General features: G+C 36.2%; 1 protein-coding gene across 2 annotated transcripts in view; it reads right to left on the minus strand.

Moving 5' to 3' along the window:
- The window catches only part of pitpnm3 (PITPNM family member 3), a 168,663-nt gene that overhangs the window by 118,253 nt on the left and 24,063 nt on the right, over positions 1-26,347 (minus strand). For both annotated transcript variants that reach the window (XM_073923775.1, XM_005157661.6), the window contains exon 2: positions 14,417-14,512. In XM_073923775.1, the coding sequence (XP_073779876.1) occupies positions 14,417-14,512 (96 nt within the window). The remainder of the gene's footprint in view (positions 1-14,416; positions 14,513-26,347) is intronic.

Below are 26,347 nucleotides of genomic sequence, written 5' to 3' on the forward strand. Positions count from 1 at the left end.
GGCTGAGGGATGGTCAAATTCACAGGTGAATCTGAGCTATTTCCAGCTCTGTGCCAAGTCTTCAGTATATAAAACAAATTAGCACCCCAAACTTGCCAGGAGCAAATCTGCTATGTTTACGTGTTCATAAAGATAGAAATGATTCCACTTGTATTGTTTTGATGCTTGAAAAGCCCTTCCCATCTTTGACCGACATGTCAAAGCAACCTATATACTTTAACAGAGCAGAGGATGTTTGGCAAAATCACAGCTTCAGTCCTCATTCACTTTTACTTTATGAAAATAGATGCAAAACTGGTCAGTCAAATGCTGGGAAAACCAGCTGCGTCATATACGAGCAGGCTTCATTTTTCACATATTTTGTTCAGCTAATACTTTTTCCATGACCAGAACATGACCGTAGATGCCTGTGGCTGTTTAAAGCAAAGAACATAAGACTGCGTTGTCTGTCTAAAACAGTTTCAGAAAAAAAAAAACAGTATTTTCCTGGAAAATCATCCAAATGAAGGTCCATGTTTGGTTATGAAAATACTGACCTTCTTCTCAACATAGTGTTGCAACCCTGGGATTTAAAAGTCCAACATATATACAATGATGAAAAGGATTTGCTTTATGTGATCGCCTTTTAGGACAATAAAACATTGTCTCAGTACATCACAACCTAAAATGAACACTAAACAGATGATCATACAGTATGAGACCCTGGATCACAAAACAAGTCTTATGTTTCACTGATAATTTATATAATTATCAAAAATATACATTATTTATATAGGGCAAAAATAATTGTAAAGATTGTCTTCCTTGCAGAAAAAGTGTATAGTGATATTTGTTTCACAATTACTATGACAGTAGTTGTTAAACATACATCACAACTTGCTATACACTTTTTATACACATTACTTATTTACAAACAAACTTTCCATGCCAATTTGCACATAACAGCTGCACATACAACGTTGTATATAGGCAAGGCAAGGCAAGGCAAGTTTATTTATATAGCACATTTCATACACAGTGGCAATTCAAAGTGCTTTACATAAACAGTAATAAAGAAGACAAGTTTAGGAACATAAAATGCAGACAATAAAAATTATTAAAAACAGATAAAAACAGATTAAAATGAGTTAAAATAGGTTATAAAAGAATGAAAAAGAAAACAAAAAACATAATAGTGCAATCTGTCGGATGTAGCACAGTGCTCATACAGTAAAGGCACAGCTAAACAGATGTGTTTTCAGTGTCGATTTGAATGTGCATAATGTTGGAGCACATATAGTAATATACCTATACAGGATATACCTAATATACCTATAATATAACCATACACTTCATTGGTTGCTTCTATTTTAAAAATACATTTATTATCTGTTTTTTGTCCTGTCTCTGTAATTCTGTTTCACGGTAGAAGCTGTCGCCAAAACAAATTCCTCATGTGTGAACATACCAGCCAATAAAGCTCTTTTTGATTCTGAAACTTTGTAAACTTCCTACTAAATGTATCAAAACTCAATCTTTCTTTAGTAATGTTAATTAAGCACTTCATATAGACAAATTTAAAGGATATACATTGTATTTGTATTCACACTGACTATTGCAAAATTGAACCGAAAGAGACAAAACATGAAGTTACATTTATGATGCATATATTTGCAAGGACTCTTTTTAAATGTTCATCTTTTCTGTGGTCTTGCTCATCTTGTTTTTTGGATGGCAGCATTCACACTTCAAATGAGCAGCACACTTATAGAGTAATCCTGTACAATACTAATGTACTGTAGCTGGTTTTAATAGAACCAAACCTACCAAGTGTAAACACACCTTACAATGCCTAAATTAATTATATTCATTCAACTTGTTTATGTAAACCATTCTACTAAACCCACCCAGCAGGCACAGGACGTCAACATGACGTCAGATTGTCATTGCACCCAAATGCCGTGGGGACGTTGTATTTTGTTTGGTAAAGAAATTCGACATCAGTGCAACATCCAATCTAAAATCAACCAATTATCAACGTCTAATGATGTTACAACTTGTTGTTTGGACGTTACCACTATGACGTCTATCAGACATTTGATTTGTTTGCCATACCTGACAAAATAAATGTCAGTTTTTCATGTCAATATGATGTTAGTTTCAGATGTTGGCTCAACGTTGGATTTTTTTAACTATCCAACACAACCTAAATTCAACCAAATATCAAAATCATTTGACGTCAAATTTGGATGTCAAAATAATGTTGTACTTACACTGGTTAGACATTGAAATTTGGTCACCTGACGTCACAACCTAAATCTAACCTAATATTAACATCTTATGATGTTGTGCGCCTGCTGGGCTAATTCCAAGATGGCGTTCTCAAATAAACAAGGGTTATGTAGTAAAAATGCAAGGAAAGAATTTAAACATGCCTTTTTAATCTGATAGAGGTTATAAATAGAAAGTTTCTTAGTTGATTTGTCAGTTCAGATGAATGTTGTGTGTGAAGAGCCCAGGGCTACACGACCACAGAGAACAATCAATGCGGCAGAAAAACACTTCAGCTGAAAAAGAAAAGCCTTTGTAGGTAACGCTAATCAATTAGCATTAGCACTCACAATGAATGACTCCGAATGCATGCTGCAATCTGTCTCCAGCTGGAATTTACAGAGTTTTAAATGAGGGTCCGATCTTATTTCAGACTATTCAAATGGGCTCTGTTTAGGCACACTCTGACAAATCTCATTACTCAAACGCATACGCTCCAATAACAGAGCGGAATTAACCTCCTTAGACATTTGCCAACATCTCAGTAAAAATGGTCCTGAAAGCACTCATTCATAATCAAAACGGCCTTGCCCTTGAAGACCCTGTGACATTACTTAACAGGCACATACTGTGTTGACGTAATTCCTTTCAAAAGGGGAAATTTGGACATGGGATTTTGATTGGCTTGTCTGTTATTTTTAAAAACTTAACTACTATTCAAAATTATTTTCAAAGTCAAAGTCAGTTTTATTGTCAATTCAACCACATGCACAGGACATAAATAGAATTCAAATTGCATTACTCTCAGACCCTAGGGGCTTAACATATAAAATTAATAAAAAAGTACAATAAAAAATAAATAATTAAATGACAATAAATACAATTAGATATATAATGTAATCTGAACTATAAGTAAAGAATAAAAATGTGTAATTAACACAATTACATTTATGGCCATACGGCAAGGAGGGATTTTCTTATTGTTTTAACAGAACTGTATTTATTTGATCACTACAATAAAACAAGGAGATGTTATTTAAATTTAAAATACAATTTTGTAACCTAATATATGTTACCCTGAACCAACAAGTGTCATTTTAAAAAAAATACTACTTTTATTGATGTATACTGTTAGGTTATGATGCAATCTACAATCTAAGATCTAAATACTGAAAAAACTCACATTTAAAGTTGTTTAAGTGTCTAAATGTAGGTCTAAATGTAAACACTAATCAACAATTTTGTTTTGGTATGTTCATGGACAAAATATCTTCATGGAGCTGATCTTTACCTAATATTCAAAAAATGTTATCATAAAAGAAAAATCTATTTACAAAAAAACACAGGGTTTATAGTCTAGAGTCACATATTTAAAAAAAATGCCTATATACTCATTTTCAAATTCTTAGACAAATTTATATATAGGTCATGGTTTCTGCTACATTCATTCTTCCATGGTGGGGCGCCACACCAAAATTGATCCCGCCATGGCTACATTACAACTTCTCATTCAAATCATTCAGTCCTGTTTTTTTTTTTTTTTTTTTTAAATAGCGGGTGATAATCGCACCAAAACGTATTAAAAGGTAAGTTAATTATAACAGCGCAAACTTTTCTGTAACCGTAGTAGTGCTGTGTGTCATTTGTTTAACCCTTTAAGGTTACGTGCTGACCTGACTGACTGACTGACAGGCGCATGATGCGTGAGGCCAGCAAACACAACGTATAGCCGTTTTACTTTACTTCAGAAAGCATTAATGCCGTTCTGTAGGTCTATTGGAGACATTCATAAATATTCCCAGCAAATCTAATAAATGTTGGAGACATACTTGTATTGCTACATAAACGCACTAAATCACACTTCAGCAGCATTTATTTGAGAGCGCACAAGAAGATCTGCGCTCGAGCAGTGTATATTTGAAGGGGCGTGGAAGATGTTTTGTGCACAAGCAGAGGAAATCAGCACGCAAGATTTGCATGCAAGATTTGCATGCTTGTAAGCTATTACATAAATGTGATCACTTGTAATACTGCGCTCACGACATTTGTTATTGAAAAAACGCCACATGTAGTTGGTAGATCTGTGTAAAAAAGGCCTGCCACCACAGCTGGAAAAAAATCCTAGAGGAAACACTGTAGGTATATAAAAAGTGCATGTGATAATAATAAAAATTCATTAATTTATTATTTATTTTCTTCTGCTTTTCAAGGGCTAGGTTGCAGGGTCAGCAGTCTCAGGAGAGAACCCCAGACTTCCTCAGCTGGCTTCTCTCGATGTGGAGGAGCAGCAGCTCTACTCTGAGCTCCTCCCGAGTGACAGAGCTCCTTACCCTATCTATTAAAGTGCGCCCTGCCAGCCACCATGCGAAGGAAACTCATTTCGGCCTCTTGTATCTGACATTTAGACCCAAAGCTGACCCAAAGCTCATGACCATGCTCATGAGCTGCTGCACCTCAATCAATCTCACGTTCCATCCTTCCCTCACTCATGAACAAAACCTCAAGATACTTGACTCCTCCACCTGGGGTAAGATGGCAAACCACCTTTTTCCGGTGGAGCACAATGGCCTTGGAGGTGCTGATTCTCATCCCAGTCGCGTCACACTTGGCAGCAAACCGTCCCAGTATAATAATAATAATAATAATAAAAATAATAGTAATTATAATATATATATATATATATATATATATATATATATATATATATATATATATATATATATATATATATATATATACGTACATACATACATACATACATACATACATACATACATATATACATATATACATATATATATATATATATATATATATATATATATATATATATATATATATATATATATATATATAAAAATATAATAATAGTTGTTGTTTTTTTTTTTCATAATGAATAGGTGGCATGAATTCCTTTTAATTTAATTGTACAGTAATTATTTAAATTTCAACCATCAATTCATGATAATGACACATCATGTGTCCTGCTGAGGGAAACGTGTTATGCCTACAGAATAAAATCCTGTCTCTGCATCCTCCAGACTAGAGAAAATTTCTATGTTGCGACTTGAAGGAGCTGAACCCAGCGGATATGAGAAGCATGGACAGGGCAAGTGAAAGGGGCTCATGTGTCATGGAGGTGAAGACAGGCTGACAAAGCTGGAACCGTGATGAGCCTCAATTTCCCTGCCGTTCGCCTCTCCGATCATCTCCAGCACTCAATGACTGACAGAGGTCAATCGCACAGGTCAGTGAAGAGGAGTCAACAGCAGGCACAGAGTATCCACACAGACCCAGAGCCATATATTCACACATACACAACCTGTGGGGTTTCACAAGCACACCTCTGCAGTGTCACTGGCACAAAATCCATTAAGTTTGCACTCCAGGCCAGAACCAAAACACTTGACTGCGGCTCTTTCGACAAAAGTGATTGCTAAACAAACACTCAGCAACTACAAAACAACATTTAAGTGGGCACGACGTTTCTTTTGTCATTTCTGCAAGAGTTCTCACAGGTCAAAACAAGTCAGAAAATGACACTCAAGCTGAGGCAATTATCTGTGATTGCTTTGAATCGCGAATCCGACAAGTTTAATTGTTTAGAAAACTACACTGAGAGCAAAAACAACCTCAGCGTTAAAGGAGTTGTTCACCTAAAAATAAAAAACCTGTCACTGTTTACTCACCCTTGTTCAAACCTAGTTCTTTCTTCTGTTGAACAAAAAAGGAGATATTTTGAAGAATGTTGATAGTTGGCACCCTGTGGGTCCTGTCACACACCATGGCACAAGTGATTTTTCTGCTAGTTTCAACCTAATGGAGATATAATAATCATGTCCTATAGCTATGTTGTTCAAATAACAAATGCATTTTCACTTTTTCACAACATTTGTGTGCCCATGGGTATGCTGGTCACAAAATGAGATGTGCGAAGGCAAATTGTTGATGCATTGCTACAGTATGTAGAGGCAACTGAAATAGAGTAAAAAAGCTGGTTTAAGCCGAAGGCACAGTGTTTTTGTTGTTGTTGTTGTTGATGTTATTTAAAGTTTGTTAATGATATGTACATATAGGAAGGTATACAGTGCACATAAATGTTTATAACACACACACATGGGTGCGCAGCAGCACACAAACATGTTTTAATTAACGCCATCTCACAGCAATTTGTAACTTTTGGATTTAGTGAATAATTTGTATGAATTCGTACAACCTCATTCGTACAATTTACTATGATTTTCCTATCCCCCAGAAAATCATCCAGTGCCATTCCTCCTTTTAAAAATTGTACATTTTCGTATGACTAAACATGTACAAATTCATACGATGTAGCAACTAAACTAACAAAACTTTAAATAGTTACGTTTCCTCATAAGATTGGGCTGGTTTAGATATGAAATAGGACCAATAGCCCCCTAGTTAAGTTTGTTGATACATATACATACCATACCGCCTCTGAGATGTTCACAACAACCCAAGTTTGATTCTGCCAATCCTTCCTCTCTCTCTGCTCCCCATGCATTGTTGTCTCCACTCTCCACTGTGTAATCAATTAAAGGCAAAAAACCCCCAAATAAATTATAAAATGTGAAAAAATTATCATCATCATCTACATAGATATAAAAACCACCTCCTCCCGTGCCTTCTTCACAGCAGGGGGCTTTGGTGGAATCCGACTCATTCTGCTGCTGGTCTCCTCATGTCCTTTAACTTCCATTTCCTCTCTAGTAAAGCATTCAGTTTTTCTGCTTACAAAGTCCACCATGAATAAACCATGGTGTGACCGCAAACCACTCTTATTAAAGGGAATAGAAGATGAGACTTTTATTGGTTTAATGCATGTCACGTCCAAAATGCAAGCATAACTTATTAGGAGAAAAAAAGAGAAACATTTAAACCACGTGTCAAGAGCGGCAACCATTTTCTCCATCTGTAAAATATCAAAAGTGAATTCTAAAACGGGGTGGCATGGTGACTGAGTCATTAGCACTATCATCTCACAGCAAGAAAGTCGCTGGTTCAAGTCCTGGCTGAACCAGATGGCATTTCTGAGTGGAGTTTGCATACTCTCCTTGTGTTCGCGTACCTCTGCTTCGGTTTCCCCCACAGTCCAAAGACATGTGGTACAGTTGAATAGTTTATGTGTGTGAATGAGTGTATGGGTGTTTCCCAGTACTGGATTGCAACTAGAAAGGCATCTGCTGCGTAAAACATATACTGGATAAGTTGGCAGTTCATGCCATTGTGGCAACCCCTGATAAATAAAGCGACTAAGTCGAAGGAAAATGAATGAATGTATGAATTCTGACACGCAAATGTGCTGTGTCATACTCTTTAGACCATGCGCTCACAGTATATCTTTAAAATAGAGTCCATTGACATCCATAGTATTTGTTGCACTACTAATGATGGATGCCAGCAACCTGTATTCTTCAAAATATCTTGTGTTCAACAAAAGAAAGGACCTCAAAGTTTTTAAATAAGCTAAAAATAAATACTAAGAAAACAGAAGAGATGGTATTTGACCCAAAATGTATAGGTGACCATCGTCAAGTTGTTGTACATGACCATCCTATTACTCAGTCAGAAACCTATAAGAACATTTACATTGACAGTTCCTTTACATGGAAAACACACATTGAGTGGGTTTGTTCTCGTTTACACCAGAGATTGTATTTTTTACGGAGGTTGCGTATTTTTGGGAATTAACAAGGAACTCATGATGTTGTTTTATAAAGCAGTTCTTGAAAGCATTGTTAGATAAGGTATCACAGTGTGGTTTGGCAACTTATCTGTTCAGTGTAAATCTAAATTGATGCATCTCTTAAAGACAGCATGAAAAATTGTTGGGCACGATGAATATTTTAATCCTCAAGTTTTATATGAGAACTGTGTCCTCAATCAGGTGGACTGGATTGTGAAGGATCCAACTCATTTTTTGTTTGCACATTACGAACTGCTTCCCTCTGGTAGAAGGTATATAGAGTACCAAAATTAGGTTAAACCGTTATAAGAAATCTTTTGTACCTGTTTCAGTGGGTTTATTTAACAAGAGTCTATCTTAATTAGCATTATACATTTTGTAACTGTTGTATTTTGTATTGTTTTTATTGGTTGGTTTTTGTGAATAATATACAATTATTATTATTATTACTATTATAATTATTATTTTCATTATTATTATTATTATACTGGGGCGGTTTGCTGCCAGGAATATGGCGATGCCCATAACAAATTTCCTGTCAAGGAATCATGTTATTTTTTTGGATGTTCCTGGACATATGGCATTTTAAATTATTTTAAATCAGAAAGTAAAAATATTACTACAATTTGAAGTAATTGCTTTCTATTCATTTCTATTCCAGCAGAATTTTCAGTAGCCATTGGTCTCAGCATCACATGATCCTTAAGAAATAATTCTAATATGCATTCAGTGCACATGAAACATTTCTTGTTCTTATCAAAGTCCTTACTTTTGATCAATTCTGTGTCCTTGGAAAATAAAAAAAGCATTAAATGACATAATATTTTAAAATTAAATAAAAATTTAACCATTCATACTAACTAAGCGAAGGTAATCAAAATAAAAATCTCTATTTATAACGCAATTATATTTAAATCTTTTCTGATAAACAAAGAAAAATAGACTTAGTAAGATAAGAGCACACTGTATACACTGAAATGCAACCACTGACAGTCCTTAGTAAACAGCTTAATGCTGGTCCCTCTGTGGCGACGCAGTTCTGTGCTCAGCATATTCCCTGTAATACATTGTGACAGTATAATGCATTTTTTCAAAGTCCCTTTAAGGCAAATCGTTTCAGTCAATGGTCATCCTAGTAATGCATTCAGACAGTTACTTTCTTTGTGTGCAACAGTGTCACCATAGTGTTCCAGTGTAAACAAACTCTGCCATGATCATTTAAGAGTAATGCAAATTACTATTTCAACAGCTGTCATATTGAGTCTCCTAATTCATGCTAACCCTTTTAGGTCAAGATAAAGCTACAATGGTGAGAAAACAACTTGCCTTAAGCTCAAAATCTCACAAAACGATCACAAAAATATTTTAAAATATTACTTTTATCAGTGTTTAAATCAGTCAATATTTTTCAAAACCATTATTTTTTAAGATTCGTTATGACTAGAAGGATAATAAAAAGCATTGAAATATAAACCTTTTACAAGATTACACAAATGTCTCTTTTATGATGCCAATTATCAAATTTAAAGGGATAGTTAAACCTACATTTTTTATTCATCTTCAAGTTTTATGAATGCTTTTATTCTGTTGAAAACAAAAGCACATTTTTGATGAAAGCTGAAAACCTGTAACCAGTGACAACCATTGAAGGAAATGAAAGGTGGTTACTAGTTTCCAGCATTTTTCAAAATATTTTCATGTTCAACAGAAGAAAGAAAGTCAAACAGGTTTGGAACAGGTAATGGGTGAGTAAACAATGAACATATATACACTGCATGTGGATCCTCAACTCCGTTGTATACTGGCTATGTTACATAAATATACACTTACCTGCCACTTTATTAGGTACAACTGTCCAACTACTTGTTAACACAAATTTCTAATCAGCCAATCAAATGGCAGCAAGTCAATGCATTAAGGCATGTAGCCGTGGTCAAGATGATCTTCTGCAGTTCAAACCGAGCATCAGAATTTGGAAGAAAGCTGATTTAAGTGATTTTGAATGTGGCATGGTTGTCAGACGGGCTGGTCTGAGAATTTCAGAAAATGCTGATCTACTGGGATTTTCATGCACAACCATGTCTAGGGTTTACAGAGAATGGTCTGAAAAAGAGAAAATGTCTATTAAGCGACGCAAATATGGGCACAAATGCCTTGTTGACGCCAGAGGTCAGAGGAGAATGACCAGACTGGTTCCAGCTGAGGGAAAGGCAACAGTAGCTATGTTTCCACCCACCTATTTTTATGCGCATTTTGCATATGCGCATAAAAAGGTTGATGGAGAGGCCAGGATGCCCATGATGCGCAAAAAAACATATGCGCATAACTGAGCAGGACAAACTTTTTATTCGATAAGAAAAGATGAGCATAAACTATGATGGAACCCCTTTTTGATTTTGTTATAAGAGATCATGTGATGATGGAAATGTGTGTGAATGGAAAAACCAGCAGGCTGAGCACACTGTAAATCATCTGAAATGTTGTTTTGGTAATTCTAAAACGCCTTACTGTTTAAGTTTTAGCCTTGTGTTATTATATTATTAATGACCTCCAGAATCAAGAGCGTCTGTACTCCGCATCTGACACCCTCAATCGCCACCGTGCGTTCACTGCGTGTCAGGATTGCCTTCTGAGGCGCAGGTCATTTATTAAATTAAGAAAAGATTGATGCAGCTTCTCCTACTGCAGCAAATTCAGTTTTTACTGTTGATATTTGGCAACAGTAAAATCAGGAAGTGACGATTTTGTTTGCTTTGACTAGTTGGATGGAAGCACTGCTTTACTTGCACGGCTTTTATGCAATAAGCCAGTTTTGCGCATAAAGTTCATTCGCATTTTTGGATGGAAACATAGCTAGTAACTCAAAAACCACTCGTTACAACTAAGTTATGCAGAAGAGCATCTCTGAACGCGCAACATGTACAACCTTGAGGCGGATAGGCTACAGCAGCAGAAGACCACATTGGGTGCCATTCCTATCAGCTAAGAACAAGAAACTGAGGCTACAATTCACACACGCTCACCAAAGTTGGACAATAGAAGATTGAAAAAACGTTGCCTGGTCTGATGAGTCTCGATATCTGCTGCAACATTCAGATGTTAACATCAGAATTTGGCATCAACAACATGAAATCATGAATCCATCCTGCCTTGTATCAACAGTTCAGGCTGCTGCTGGTGGTGTAATGGTGTGGGGGATTTTCTTGGCACACTTGTGGGCCCATTAGTGTTGTTGCTGACCATCTCTTTATAACCACAGTGTACCCATCTTCTGATGGCTACTTCCAGCAGGATAATGCGCCATGTCCTAAAGCGTGAATCATCTCCGACTGATTTTTTTGAACATGACAATGAGTTCACTGTACTCAAATGGCCTCCACAATCACCAAACGTCAATCTAATAGAGAACCTTTGGGATGTGGTGGAATGGGAGATTCGCATCATGGATGTGCAGCCGACAAATCTGCAGCAACTGCGTGATGCTATTAAATCAATATGGACCAAAATCTTCAAATTTCCTTTTTGAATTTATGGTGTGAACAATTAAGGCAGTTCTGAAGGCAAAAGGGGGTCCAATCAAGTACTAGTAAGGCGTACCTAAAAAAGTGGCCGGTGAGTGTATAAAAAAAAAATCAGACACCAATCCTTTTAAATGGTAGTGTACATATCACACAAAAAAAGTAGTTCACCTAAACGAAGCCTAATGAAGGTTACAATACACATTTGGTAACTATTTGGCATTTTCCCCATTCTATTTTGCTGTAACATCTGGACTTTAATTGAGGTTCTGTTTTGTGTGGCAAAGTGGGAGGCTCATTAACAATGAATGCGAAATGAATGTCTCATGAAAGATAGATGTGGAAACACGCAGGTTTACTGATTGCATTATACACCGCTACAAATCAATCTTACATTTTTTACTAATGCGTTGATGTGCAATAAGACAGCTCATAGGGACTACATGAAACAACTGCAGTGCAGAATAGAGCTCATTTTATCTTAAACACTAAAACAATCAAAAGCAACTAATTTGTTAATTCGCCTCAAGAGACGATGTGACCTTGTTCGCACGTCTAATGGAGAATCACCAGTTTTAGTCACACCTATATTCACTGGCAGAATGCTAGCGGCTGTGCTGGGACTCAACTACAGGTTTGAACAGCACAGCATTATGCAATAAACCTCTGCACACTTACTGTATCTGCTCTTTTCACATTTAGCCCTTTGGCATGTATGATCACAATGGTGAGATTAGAAAGTTCAGTGTGTCATGTGATTAGCTGCTGAATTCAAATCTACTTCCCCTCGTTGGCTGGCGAAAGACATGAACAGATCACAACTTAGATCATACAGTAGATCACAACTTATCAGTGTTTTCAGTCACGATTTTTTGGTTTCAGACAATAAATAGTTGCAAAATGATACATGCTGATGTCAATGGAGACATTCATAATTATCATTTTACACATTGTCTCTGACTATGGTCTATTATCATATCAGATACTCACTATTAGATTACTAAAATGCTTTCTTTGTGCTTCTCTGAGTTAAACAGACACTTTTTCATGCATTTGGAGAGAAACTGATGCATTTATGTGATTTAAATCCAGCAACTCTAATCTCTCCACTGCAACGCATGTCAATGGCTATCACCAATGATTAATCAAATAAGATGATCACTATTAAGCAGTTTAAATGACAAAATGTGTCCTTAAACATATTTGAGAATCAGAAAACCGGTTATTTCACAAAATAATTTTGTGTTTTATAAATATTTGCAGCTCCTGTGTTTTTGTTCAGTTGTTCCATTTTAAAGGGCATGAAATAACATGTTCTTTTCCATATAAGTGATATTACTTAACATGCACATAGGAGCGTAGGAAAAATGCTAATTTTAGAAGAAAAGTCATATAGGCTGCAGTGTGTTATGTAATAAACCTGACGCTTCACTATAGAAATGTGAAAGTTTTGCATTCTAAATAGGGTCAGAAAAACAACATATGTGGGCGGGTGAGTGAAAGTTTGTGTGAACGTTTTAAAGTCAACAGTGGCAGTATTTAAGTTGCTAATACTCTTTACACAAACCACTGTGTAAGATTTAGTGATGCATGTTATTCCATAAAAAACAAGACTGCCATACAGTACTTATTTCATGCATGTAGTATAAAATTACTTAGATTAAGTAAACTAAATGGTTTGTGACAAGATGCTGTCCTTGCACATTAAGATGCTTTAGATATTAGAGTCAGCAAAATGTAAATGTTTTCTATAGGGGAAAAAAAGATAATGGAAAGGTGTGATGCTGACACATGCAAAGAGAAGCTCTATGAATTTAGGAACAGGAATTTGTTTAATGGTGACTTTTTTGCTGTTAATGCAAATCCTGAGTTGTTTAATGTGTGGCCTTTAACTCGCTTGCAGGTGCAGTGATACTTAAAATGAACTGCCACATTATGCTGATTTAGAACCCGGTCATTCCTTCTGTCTATTCTATTCTATTCTATTCTATTCTATTCTATTCTATTCTATGCTATATTTTATTTTTACATTTTTATTATTTATTTATTTTATTTTTTAATAGAAATTTTATTTTATTTTTAAAATCTTTTTCTTTTTTAAACTAATTTATTCTATTTAATTTTATATGTTTCTTTCTTATTTAAAATTTGCTTTATTTTTATCTTATTTAAAATTTCTTAATTTCTTTATTTCTGTATTTAATTTTATATTGTTAAATTCAAATATAGTAATCAACAAGCTAATTAATCAAAAACCTTAAACCAATAAAATAATTTTATATCTTCTTTTATTTATTCATCGATTTTGAGTTCTGAAAATATTTATAATATTTTAATTAATATAAGAATCAAAACATGGAGGAAAAAAGATGAAAAAATGTGCAAAAGACATGCTGTTTAACAAACAAAAGCATCTGAACTGATGGGGAAAAAATGCTGCACCACAAAAAAATTTTCAAACATCCACAGCAAGACATTTTCAGAAGTGAATTGAAGTTTTCAGCAGGCTAGAAATGTTTTTGTTGGACACACAACCTAGATTTTACAATTACGCCTGCATTTTCTGTATCGCAGAAATCATACAGCCCTGCTGATTTGTAAAGAGTTGCTATTTAGACCCCACTACAGCAGATAAGATTAAATCAAGACTAGTTCAGAAAACGGTTCAATCACACGCAGCACATCACCACAATCTACATCACAATAACAGAAAGCCACAGTTTAGCATTTGGATTCATCACAAGAAAAGCCTTCAAATCTATTACTTTTCAGCTGCATGCTTCTGAGGAATACATCCACAATGATGTATGGCGCCTATAATACATATTATATGATGGACATAAAAAGAAAGGGTGCAAGAAAGAGAGAGGAGGAGAGCACAGATGCCAAAGAGCCGAAGTCATCAGGTTATTATAAAGGGTGGGAAACCAGTGACACTTACCTCTGGCATCAAAAAACTCATCATCCGAGCTGTCAACAGATTCCTGTGCGATGTTCTGCATGCGCCAGTGAGAAGCACTGTGCTTGCGGAGGTTCGCTAAGGGAAAGAACAAGAGAAAGATATCATCAAACCAAAGGTCACAGGTGCTGCGTGCAATTACCAAGCATTGTGTGACTAATTAATTAGACCTGCAAGATGACAGCATTATTTAATATTACAACGTGAAAACATCTAGAGGAATGGAGCATTTGGGAATTAATTACAAGCATGTTTTTTTTATTATTAAGACTGGCTAATGTGGAAATGCGTAAAAATTGAGATCATGGAAATTCAAATGAGAGTTTATACTAAAAGAGATAAAAATAGAAAGCTTTGTCATCATTTACTCTCTCTTGAATTCTTCCAAATAGTTCTGTTGAACACGAATGAAGATATTTTAAATAATATTAGAAACTGTTAAACACTGATATCCATAGTATTTGTTTTTTTTATTGTCAATGTCAATAGTTACTGGTTTCCAATATTTTAAAAATTGTTAACTATATTTTTTAAGATGTCTTGTTAGAAGTTATTTCTATTGATCTTAAAGCATATTGATCTAAAGTATTACATTGTTTCAGTTTATATGGCCACTTCATTAGAAACCGCTATTCACCTGTGTGGTCAAGACAACCTGCTGTTCAAAATATGAATAAGAATGGGGAAAATTGCTATAAAAGACCTTAAAATTGGCCTGTTTGTTGAATTTCAGAAAATGGGGCTACTGGAACTATCATGCACAACCATCACCAGCTTTACTAGTGTCAGAAAAAGAAATAGATAAAATTGCATGCTGGTGCGAAAGATCAAAATAGAACCACACTCATTTCAACCAAGGTGTAAAGAAAATCATCTCTAAACACACAATTAATTCTTTCTGGGAAAACCTTGTGCAATACTGAGTGTGCTTCACACAGGTAAGTGGGCTTGACAAACCACCTGTAGATGTAAATGGACTCTCACCTCTCTAAATGCAAAACACTATATTCTCTGGCCACTTTATTAGGTACACCTTACTATTACTCAGTTGGACCCCCTATTGTATTGCCTTAATCCTTAGTGGCATAGATTCAACAAGGTACTGGAAATATTCCTCATAGTTTTTGGTCCATATTGACATGATAGCATCACACTGTTGCTGCTGATTTGTGGGTTGCACATCCATGATGTGAATCTCCCGTTCCACCATATCCTAAAGGTGTACCTAATAAAGTGGCTGGTGAGTGTAGATGCTTTCCTATAAACACTCTGTTACAAGGACTCTATAACAAATAATACAAATAAATCAATTATAGGTCACTAAATACCATGAATAGTTCAATAACAAATAACAGAATCAACAAAAGTGAACAAAAATACATTGGAAAAGGTTGACTGTCAGATGAGTCATTTTCTGCTGCAACATTCTGTCGGTATGGTCAGAATTCGACATAAACACTATGAAAAAATGAAAATGGAAAAATTCCATGTTGGTGCAAGAGAACAGAATAGAACCACACTTGTTACAACCAAGGTCTACAGAAAAGCATCTCTGAACACATAATTAATTATTTCTGGGAAAACCTTGTGCAATACTGAATGTGCTTCAAACATGTAAGTGGGCTTGACAAACCACCCGTAGAAAATGGACGTTCACCTCTCTAAATACAAAAGACTACATTCTCTGGCCACTTTATTAGGTACACCTTACTATTACTGGGTTGGACCCCCTATTGCATTGCCTTAATCCTTAGTGGCATAGATTCAACAAGGTACTGGAAATATTCCTCAGAGATTTTGGTCCATATAGACATGGTAGCATCACACAGTTGCTGTAAATTTGTCGGCTGCACATACATGATGCAAATCTTCCATTCCACCACATCCCAAAGGTGTACCTAATAAAATGCGGGTGAGTGTAGATGCTCTTTTTATAAACACTCTGTTACAAGGACTCTATGACAGCTAATACAAACAAATCAATTATAGGTCACTAAATAAATAGTTTAATAAAAAAACAACAGAATCAGCAAAAGTAAACAAAAATAAAGATTGACTGGTCAGATGAGTCAATATTTGTTGCAACCTTTTTACGGTAAGGTCAGAATTTGACATAAACACCATGAAAGCATGGACCTATCCTGAGTAGTATCAATGATTTAGCCATGTTTGGTACAATGATTTGGGTCATACTTTCTTGGAAAGCCTAGGGTTCCTTATTACCGACTATGCCCTGTTTAAACGACACAATCTACCTCAGTGTTGGCATTTACCATAGGTAGAACCAGCATTACAAATTTTCAAAGAGCTTTCCTAAAAATGTCAAACATTGCACCAGGTAGTTAAAGAAATTCATGTATCCACCAGGCTGGTTGTCCAAACTCCTGGGGCCTCATGTACGAAGACTTGCGTGGAAATCTTACTAAAACATTGCGTACGCACAAAGCTGTAAATGTGCGTACGCAGAAAAAAATTCAGATGTATGAAACACTGCGTACGCCGAATCTCACGCATATTCTTTTGTACATCTGAATGAACGTGAAACTGAGCGCAACATGCACGAGCACAAAACCCCTCCCTGCCTCCTCCCCCGTATGAATATGCTAATGACTATGCTAATGGCAAAACCCAACGAAAAAGCAACGGCAAAATCAAGCAAATAGAGAAACTTTGAACAGAATGTGAATTGGAGGTGCTGCTTTCGGAGGTAGACCGGAGAAAAGCGGTGTTATTTGCAAGTTTGTTCTCCGGAATTAACAACAAAAGAAAAAAATAGAGTGGGAGAGTTTAGCTGATGCAGTTAACACAGTTGGGTCTGAACATCGCACTGAGTGCATTAAAAAAGAAATAGTGTGGTTTATAACTGAAAAATGTTGCAGTACCCTTAGCAGTCTCAGTGGCGCACCTCATAAGAAGCATGTGATCACGTACTGACATGTTCGAGCATAATCTCGGCTCGAATCCAGCGTTTAATGAATTCTTTATTTTTTTCCCCGCTACATATCAGATTTTGCCCACTATTTATCAAGAGAAAGACAAGTAGGAATCATCAATAAGTTTGTGCATCATATTTTATTTGCACATTTATTGAATGGAAATGTTTCTGATTCACGCATGCAAATTCATCTTCAGATAGTGTCTTTATAGCAATGTGCGTGCAGTAGATAGCTCAGATTACATTGGGAAAACAGGCGACCGCTGCAAATTGTGCTTTAATGTTTAGCTGGTCAACTGTATGGTATGGAAATCTTACATACCTACTATATGAACCCGTCTCATAAAGCTGCCATTGCAAGGCTCAGACACTTTGTAGAGAGGAATTTAACACAACTGCCTCTAGGAGTCGCCAATGGAAATAAAACAGACACGCACAAAAAATGTGCGTACGCCTGCCAGAAAGCTGCCGTGAACCTGCGCACATTCCCACGTTCAGTTCATTGTTAGTAAATCCAAACGTGAGCGATTCTGAGCGTGAAACTTGGCGTACGCAAAGTTTTTGTGCGTACGCAGCGTTGATACATGAGGCCCCTGGTTCCTGGTTGTATTTGCACTGTCACAAACAACTATGAAAGGATGCTCCATGGCTTGCAGCAACATTGAACGTAGTATTCAACAAATCAACAACTGGAGGATGTATGTTGCCATGACCAAGCTGTGATTCGTTATAGATTTCATGATAACAGAGAAAGAAAATAGTCATATAACAATGTAATTAAAAAAGACAAAAAGATCCATTGAAAAAAGCACACAGCACAGCATGTAAAGGTTACAAATAAATGCCACTAACATGAGCTTTTTGTTTATGAATGTCTTGTAAAACTAAACAACCTGTGCTGGGGTTTTGTTTGGCCTGGAATAGTCCAATCAACATACACTTACATCACCCTTGGTTCAGTTTGTGCTGTAGGTCAGACTCGACTTTAAAACAGGAACTAATTTAGTTCCCTTAAAAGTTGAACAATGCAAAATCTGGTTTCTTCCACCTCTAGTCTTAGAAACTGTGAAATTGCTCCTCCTGTGCAATATCTAAACAGTGTGGTATGACACCTTTTTGCTGTTAAGATGACATCTGAATTACATTCTGTCTTCAACACAAAATGATTCTCCCAGCCAATTATGACAGCTACTGCATTACCTATTTTTGCACAACTCATTAGTACAGATGGCATAAAAATGATCGTCACCAAATTATTTCCAACGGATGACATGCTCACGAAGCGTTGTCACAATAATCTGGGCCTTTTGGAACAACGTGTTCCAATAATCATTGGAGCCCTGGGCTGTTTAAATCTAAAGTTAATAACTTTCTAATCTAATGACAGATAGCGGCAATAATGCAAATTACAAATCAGCATAAGTCAAACGAAAGTTATCCTCTCCCAATCATATTAAGTGGGTCATGATTTAATAATTATAGATCTGCGTCATTGTGAGTGAACATATAGTGATGGGGATTTTTGACGCTTTATAGCTCAGCAAATTGCCTCTTTTACTCAAAGCATTAAATCATTTTGCATTATAAGTAATGTAAATCCTCTAATTCATGTAGTCGGGCTTAGCAAGCTCACTGCTGCATTCATATGGCTCAAAATCAAAGCACACTGAAACAAGTACAACAAAGAAATCCAACTGTAATCGCTTTCAGAATTTCATTTGTATTGATTCAGTTAGCAGAAGTGACTTACTAATGAAGAAAAATGCCAGCACAAGAGATTAATCATGAAGAACCAATATCAGCATGCCATCCTAAATGACTTTGCGCACTTGGTAGGCATTACTTGAGAAGTGACACCAAAGCTGTCAAGTTCTCATCTCCGTGACGTCCTCTGCCTGGATTCTGTTCACTCTGCTCAAACTATAAGGTCTCACCTTCCATTACTGGGGCTCGCTGTAGCTGCACTGTTTTTATTCGGTCTCTTTGACTGCTGAACCCTGACATCACCATGCAGGATTTAATGAGCTTTTCATCTCTCCCACAAAGCCAGCGGGTCAAAAGTTGGCACTATTAATGCGCCCTATGGAGATGAGTATCTCAGCCTTCTGAGCTTTCCATTAAAATCATGATGCATTTGACAGCAGCGTCAACAGCAATCTGCTTTCATTCCCAGGGCCTTTGTCTGGACCCTACTGAGACCGCAGCACCTTCCAAGTCCTGCCAGACGACGTCTAGAGATAAGTCACCATATGAGCCATCACTGAACTTCATGAAGGTATTAAAGAGCTTTAAAGTGTTGACATTATGTAGTGAGTATTTACACACTGCAACCACACAGAAAATGTTAACAGGGAAACTGTGCACAAAAATTAATAGTTCAGTAAATACCTTACATATAATTGGTTGTTTATTGTCTTTTATTCATAAATAGTTTTACTGAACATACCATGGCACTGTCTTTACAAAAAAAAATAAAAAATAACAAAATTACAAAAAATAAAATATATCTCGGACAAAACGGTGAATTATAGGATACCTAATTAACTGCACATTACATTAAAGGTAACATTTTCAGAGCCCAAACTATTAAATTCAACTGCAACTTATTTTAAATTACGCTTGTTATACTCCAATTTTTGTTGAAAAACAATCCATACAATTTTTTTGGTTAGGTAAATTGTTTAGGTAAATTATCACAGATGCCAGTGATCCAGCAGTTGCAGATTGCTTGAAAACATTCACTATTACCTGAACTGCAATTGTGGCACTGAACTGCACTTCATTTCCCATCAATCACCTTACACACACACCAGTTGCAGATCACTGATTACTTGCACACAGCTGTAGCTCATGAAGTTTGATTAATTGGACTGTTTATACACTTCACTTTGACAAACACTGAGTTCTGTTTTCTGCAAGCATTTCAAAATGTTATTTCTTTATTAGCCTTTCCATGTTTTCGACCCATGTTTTGTTTATTGTTTATCCTGTTTGCCTCCTGCACCTGCTTTTGATCACCCCCTTTGGATTGTTTATACGCTCTACCTGTTTTGGATGTTGCCTGCCTGACAATTCTCTTAAATAAACTGCATGTGGATCTTCAAGTCTTTTCTATATATTGGGTACACCTCCGGTCACCTTATTAGGTACACTTGTCCAACTGCTCAATAGCACAAATTGCTAATCAACCAATCACATGGCAGCAACTCAATGAAAACCTCAACACCATGAAAACATGGATTCATCCTGCCTTCTATCAACGCTTCAGGCTGGTGGTGTAATGGTGTTTAGGATATTTTCTTAGCACATTTTGGGTCCATTAGTACCAATTGAGCATCATGTCAACGCCACAGTCCACCCGAGTACTGTTGCTGACCATGTCCATCCCTTTATGACCACAGTGTACCCATCTTCTGATGGCTACTTCCAGTAGGATAACGCGCCATGTTATAAAGTGTGAATCATCTCAGACTGGTTTCTTGAACATGACAATGAGTTCACTGTCCTCAAACGGCCTCCACAGTTACCAAGCCTGAATCCAATAGAGCACCTTTGTGATGTGGTGAAGCGGGAGATTCAAAATCTCTAAGGAATATTTCCAGTACCTTGTTTAATCTATGCTATGAAGGATTAAGGCAGTTTTGAAGGCAAAAGGGCGTTCAACCCAATACTAGTACAGTGTACCTAATAAAATGGCCAGTTAGTGTATAATGAATATAAGTCCAAGGATTAAGTATTGTGAAAGTATTTGTTTTTCCATATTTTGGACATCCATAGTAACTGGTTGCCAACGTTTTAGTAATCTATCTAATAGGGTTGAGCGATGTTGACCAATTTGGCATCGTTCGATGTCTAACGTGAAACATAACGATGGAAGATGCCATCGTCGTCAAAGGCAGGGAGTGAAGGTGGTTGTTAAATATCAGTTAATTCATAACGAATTAATTAATTGTAGCCAACCGTTTTCCCTTCCTGACCCATATGGTCTTTGCTTTACCCATAACTAAACCATAAACAAATAAAGTTACAAACAAATGACCACCTGTCAATCACTTTTTTCCGCGGGACATGAATAAGCACAGTGATCTGGGTCGTTCTAATGGCTTTTCCCACAGCTGGTGGAGAAGACGAGAGTTTGGTTGGAGTTCACTGTAGTGCATACATTTTCATTGTTTTTTTTACTGCAAAATCATCCTATGCGTGTGCGTGGATTTAGGAGACATTATGCAGAATGCATCTTTGCACCTAAAAACGCCAAACGTAGCACTCAAGAACAGATAAACAATTGTTATGTGAACTTGCTGAAGTAAAAAAGCCTGCAATGCTTGCCCTGCCTTTGTGCTCTTCTTATTAACTCGCTGCTCTAGAATTGAACGAAAGATTGGTTAATATCAGCTGTCAGTCACTCAGTCAATGCCTTCTGCCTTTAGATGACATCAGTTATAACCGCGAAAATGTGAAGCGCTGAAGATGAGAGAATGAAAATAACACTGACAGATTTACCTACAGTTACTGATAATGGCACATCTTATTAGTGATCATGTGCTGAATGTTAATCCAACATTTACACTTTTCCAAGAGTGGATAAAAGACTTCCAATGTTTTAAGTCTGCTATGAAAATGACTGAGGCCATTTACTGTAAAGTCTGTGGGACAGGGTTTGCAGGAAACAGCGGTTGCCACTGAATCTATACATTTAAAGCATGAGAGGTATACTGTAATCCTTCATTTAATCCTCACGATGCAGTCAGCCGTGCAAGCGGTAGCTCTATGTAACATTTAACACAGCTCATGAAAAGACCGTTATTGCTATTAAGATGACATGCAAATAATAAATTATATATCAATATAAATGTGGGGAGGGGCGATGGATCACGATGCCGGCTCAGCATCGTAAAGTTTGTTGGTGATGGACGATGGTATCATCTATCAGCACAACCCTACTATCTAATCTATCCTATGTTTATAATCTACTATAGTCTTTAAGTGTGTTTAACAGAAGAAAAAAACTCATAATGGTTTAAAACCTTTGAAGTAAATGGAGAAAATAATTATTTTGAATGAACTATGACGTTAATTTTTACGAGGTCGTACAAAAGTACAAAGAAGTCAATGGAATTCAATAATGAAAGGTATTTTCCATAAAAATGTCAAATGATGTGATGGATTTTTCTACATGCAGTCCATTGTAATGACTGACCAAATTACTTTCAACATGACGTAACATGTCATAGACCTATAATTACCCTAAAACTCCACTTTGCGATCATAGCAGTATGAATACTCAATTAATTAACATACATAAGCAGTGGTAATCACAAAAAAGACCAAGATGCATGCAGTAGATTTTAAATATGTTGATGGAGATTAAATGCTTTTTCCTTTGGGACACAGGAGGGCAGGGGGGACTGTTTCATTAATGTCGTCTAAGCATTGAGAAATGGCTTTTAAAGCTTGCTAAATAGATTTACACAGGAGATAAAGAGGCGCAGATTATTCTGAATGAGGGAGTCCAGTGAGGCTCGTCTTGAGAGACGGGAGGGTAGACATAACCTCGACTCCTGCATTAAAGCATCTCTAATTGAGTCTATTCAGCGCTCCCATTTTCACATTTCTAATCACATTCGTCTATAAATCACCCTGGAATGCAGGCTGAGAAACAGGAAAGGTTTACATTTTTTGGCTCAAGGAAGAACGCATTGGAAAACATCAATGGTTTCAACTACTAACAGAGGTGGTCATGGTTTCACAAGCTATAATCAAAGAAATATTAAAAATCACTGCATAGCTGAAGCGAGATGGATCTCATTACTAGTGGCATCGTTTGGCTGACTTCACTCTGCCAAGTCATGCAGGAGATGCTTTTGCACTAAAACAGCATAACAAAAAAATCTGGCTGAGAAAAGAATGTACTTCAGCCATGAAATTGGTATGGTTTCAACAATGATACATTTGCAAAAACAAATAAAAAATACATTTAAGTTCTTCAGTTTCTATAAAAGCACACAAAGAGTGCATCATTGGGCCCAAGGTAAGGACAGCATGTGTGATTTAACTTCTGTTAAATTGTGTCTTCAACTACAAGGGGATTAGTTGAAACTGAGTGCAAGCTCAAAGAAAAATGTTCATTTAAAAATACTTAATGCTCTTATAAAATTGGGGTTTGATTAAAAACTAAAATTAAGTTTTGAGCTCTTAGAAGAAATCGACTTTCAATTCATAATTTCCTTCAAACCTATGTGCTTTTAAACTAAATCTACTATCATGCATAAGGAATGAGGACTGTTTAAATGTATCTTTAACTTTAATGAGTATATTGTTAAAAGTGCATTTAATAAAACAACAAATCTCCTCAATTTGTTCAAATATTTTTAAATATTTTTGGCACCTATAAAGAAAATCATCTTTTGGAAGCTGTTTGGACAGAACTGTGTGCAGTTGTAGTGTGTCCAAAATTTCATTTATTTTCAATTATTGTATTGCCCTATATGTGGGTATCAGCCATACCTCCATTACTCGTCTGCAGATGGTGCAGATTGCTTCTGCTCGTTTACTAACAGGGACAGGTAAACGGGAGCACATTACACCTATACTGGCTTCTCTTCATTGGCTTCCTGTACAGTTTAGGAATCAGGATACATTTTAGGATTCCAGTTTTGGTGTTTAAATGCCTAAATGGACTAGCACCAAGATACTTGTCCTCAATAATCCAATTGTACACTCGTTCAAGGGCACTTAGATGTGCTGATGAGCTACTTTAAGTTGTTCGACGCACAAGATTAAAAACCAGGGAGGAGCGTGGTGGCCCCCAAACTGGAATAATTTGCGTCTCTATGTTAGGCAGGCTGCAACCCCTTCTGTTTTTAAATCTAGTCTTAAACCCATTTTTACTCTTTGGCTTTTACTACAAAGCCAAAGTGTGCCTAGAGACTGAGACACACTTTGACAGGCACAGGCCATTAAAGGTGCAGGCAAAAAAAAACAGCTACATTGTGTTCAGAGCAGAAAATTCTAATATTCTTTTTTTTTTAAGATTTATTTTTGTCTTTTGCCTTTATTAGATAAGACAGTTATGAAGCAGAAAGCAAAATGGGAGAGAGAAAGGGGGATAGGGTTGGGAAATGTCATCGAGCTAGGATTCAAACTCTGTATGCCCTGACGTGCTACTGCACCATATGTCAGCGCGCAAACCACTAGGCTATTGCGCCAACGATTCCAATATTCTTCAAGGTATAATAAATAATCTGAAATTTACAGACAGGTTCTGGAGACTTTAAGTATGATTATTTTGCGTGTGTGTATGTGAGAGAGAGAGAGAGAGAGAGAGAGAGAGAGAGAGAGAGAGAGAGAGAGAGAGTTCACAACCCTTCGAAATATGGTCAAAATCAACCATTTCATATTAGGGTTGATTCATAATGAACCTATAACACCATTTCTGAATAACTTTTGTACTTACCAAAGCCACATACCTTGTATTTAGATATAAAAATTTAACATATCAATTAATTTTAAAGCACCTTTAATCACACAAATTCCTATTAAAGTGACTGTGTTTTGCACAAGTTTTTTGGCAGCTATCTGCATTCATATTTGCTACACTGAAAAAATGAATTCTGCAAAACTATTGCAAACAATTCATATGAGCTGAATTTAAATAAACAAATTGAATATAGTAATGTTTGACTTAATATGTTAAATTCAGCCCAAAAAAATGGTCTGCAAACAATTAAAACAACACCTTAAAACAAGATAGCCAGCTGATGGACAAACCTTTATGTCACTGTAAAAAAAAAATCTTAATTTTACAGTTTATTTCTGGCATAAAAAATTTATGTGATTTAATGTCTGTTATTTTTTATGCAAATTTCGTAATTTAACAGCTGTTATTTTACGTTTTTTTCCATCACCCCAGATGCCAGAAATAAATCATAAAATTACAGATTTTTTTACAGTGTACTCTTATGCACTCTTAAACTATCAATTATACACAAAGTTAATTCAAAACCAGAAAAAGTTCATGTAAAAGATCTTAATTTCTAGACTTTTAAGTTATTTTAAAAATAGCAGCATTACATACTAAAGAGTGGAACAAATAAAATGGATTAAGAGAGCCATTTAGTCACACTGTATTGCTTTTTTTGGTATAAATAAAATAGTGAATTTTGTGATCATTTCCTCAATTTTTATTTCACGTTTATTGGATTATTGTATAAAACTCATTCAGACATATATTTGTATGCTCCATAACCAGTGCACCTGTCTAATTTTAGATAGAGTTGTGAGTTTTGAGTGCTGGGTTAGATATCGTGATTGGGGTCAATATGAAGTTTTGATGTGTCCCCTCTCCAAGGAGCAGCACAGTACAAAAATGGCATTTCTTTTTCTCACTCATGACACGACTCGCTGAGAGACTTGCTCTTAATCAAAAACATAATCTCTGCTAGATAGAAGCTGCTTTCCTCCAGCAATTCTGCTTGCTTTCTCTTTCTTTCTGTCTTTCTCTTTTCTTTCTTTTTTAATCTCTATATCTCACCATCCCATTGGCTTTCTCCCTTTTTTGTTAACCTTCAATCCATTCATCTTCTCCTCTTCAGCTTCACCCTGTTCTCCAGGCACTCAAGAAGCTCCTCCACCATTTCCACTCATTTGTTCATCAGACTCATGTTAAAAACCCTCTATAGTAAAGTGCAGAGTGCATTATGACATCAGAAGGCTCCTATTAGCTCACTGCAAGGTTGTGTGTGTGTCTTGAAAAGGGCATGGCAAAAAATAATGGCATGCTTGTTGGAAAATAATGTCATTCTATGATTGCCAGGTCTAGACGTCTGATTGGTTTTAGGATGGAATGGATCACTCCCCTGTGACATTCAATAGCTTCACTGTTCTCCAATAAGTGATGGTTAAGATCAAAAAGCATATTTTGAGCCATTTTAAGTGAAACACGAGTGAATAACCCACTTAATATATTCATAATGTTT

Source organism: Danio rerio, chromosome 15, assembly GCF_049306965.1.
Source record: "Danio rerio strain Tuebingen ecotype United States chromosome 15, GRCz12tu, whole genome shotgun sequence".
NCBI classification, from domain to species: Eukaryota; Metazoa; Chordata; class Actinopteri; order Cypriniformes; family Danionidae; genus Danio; species Danio rerio.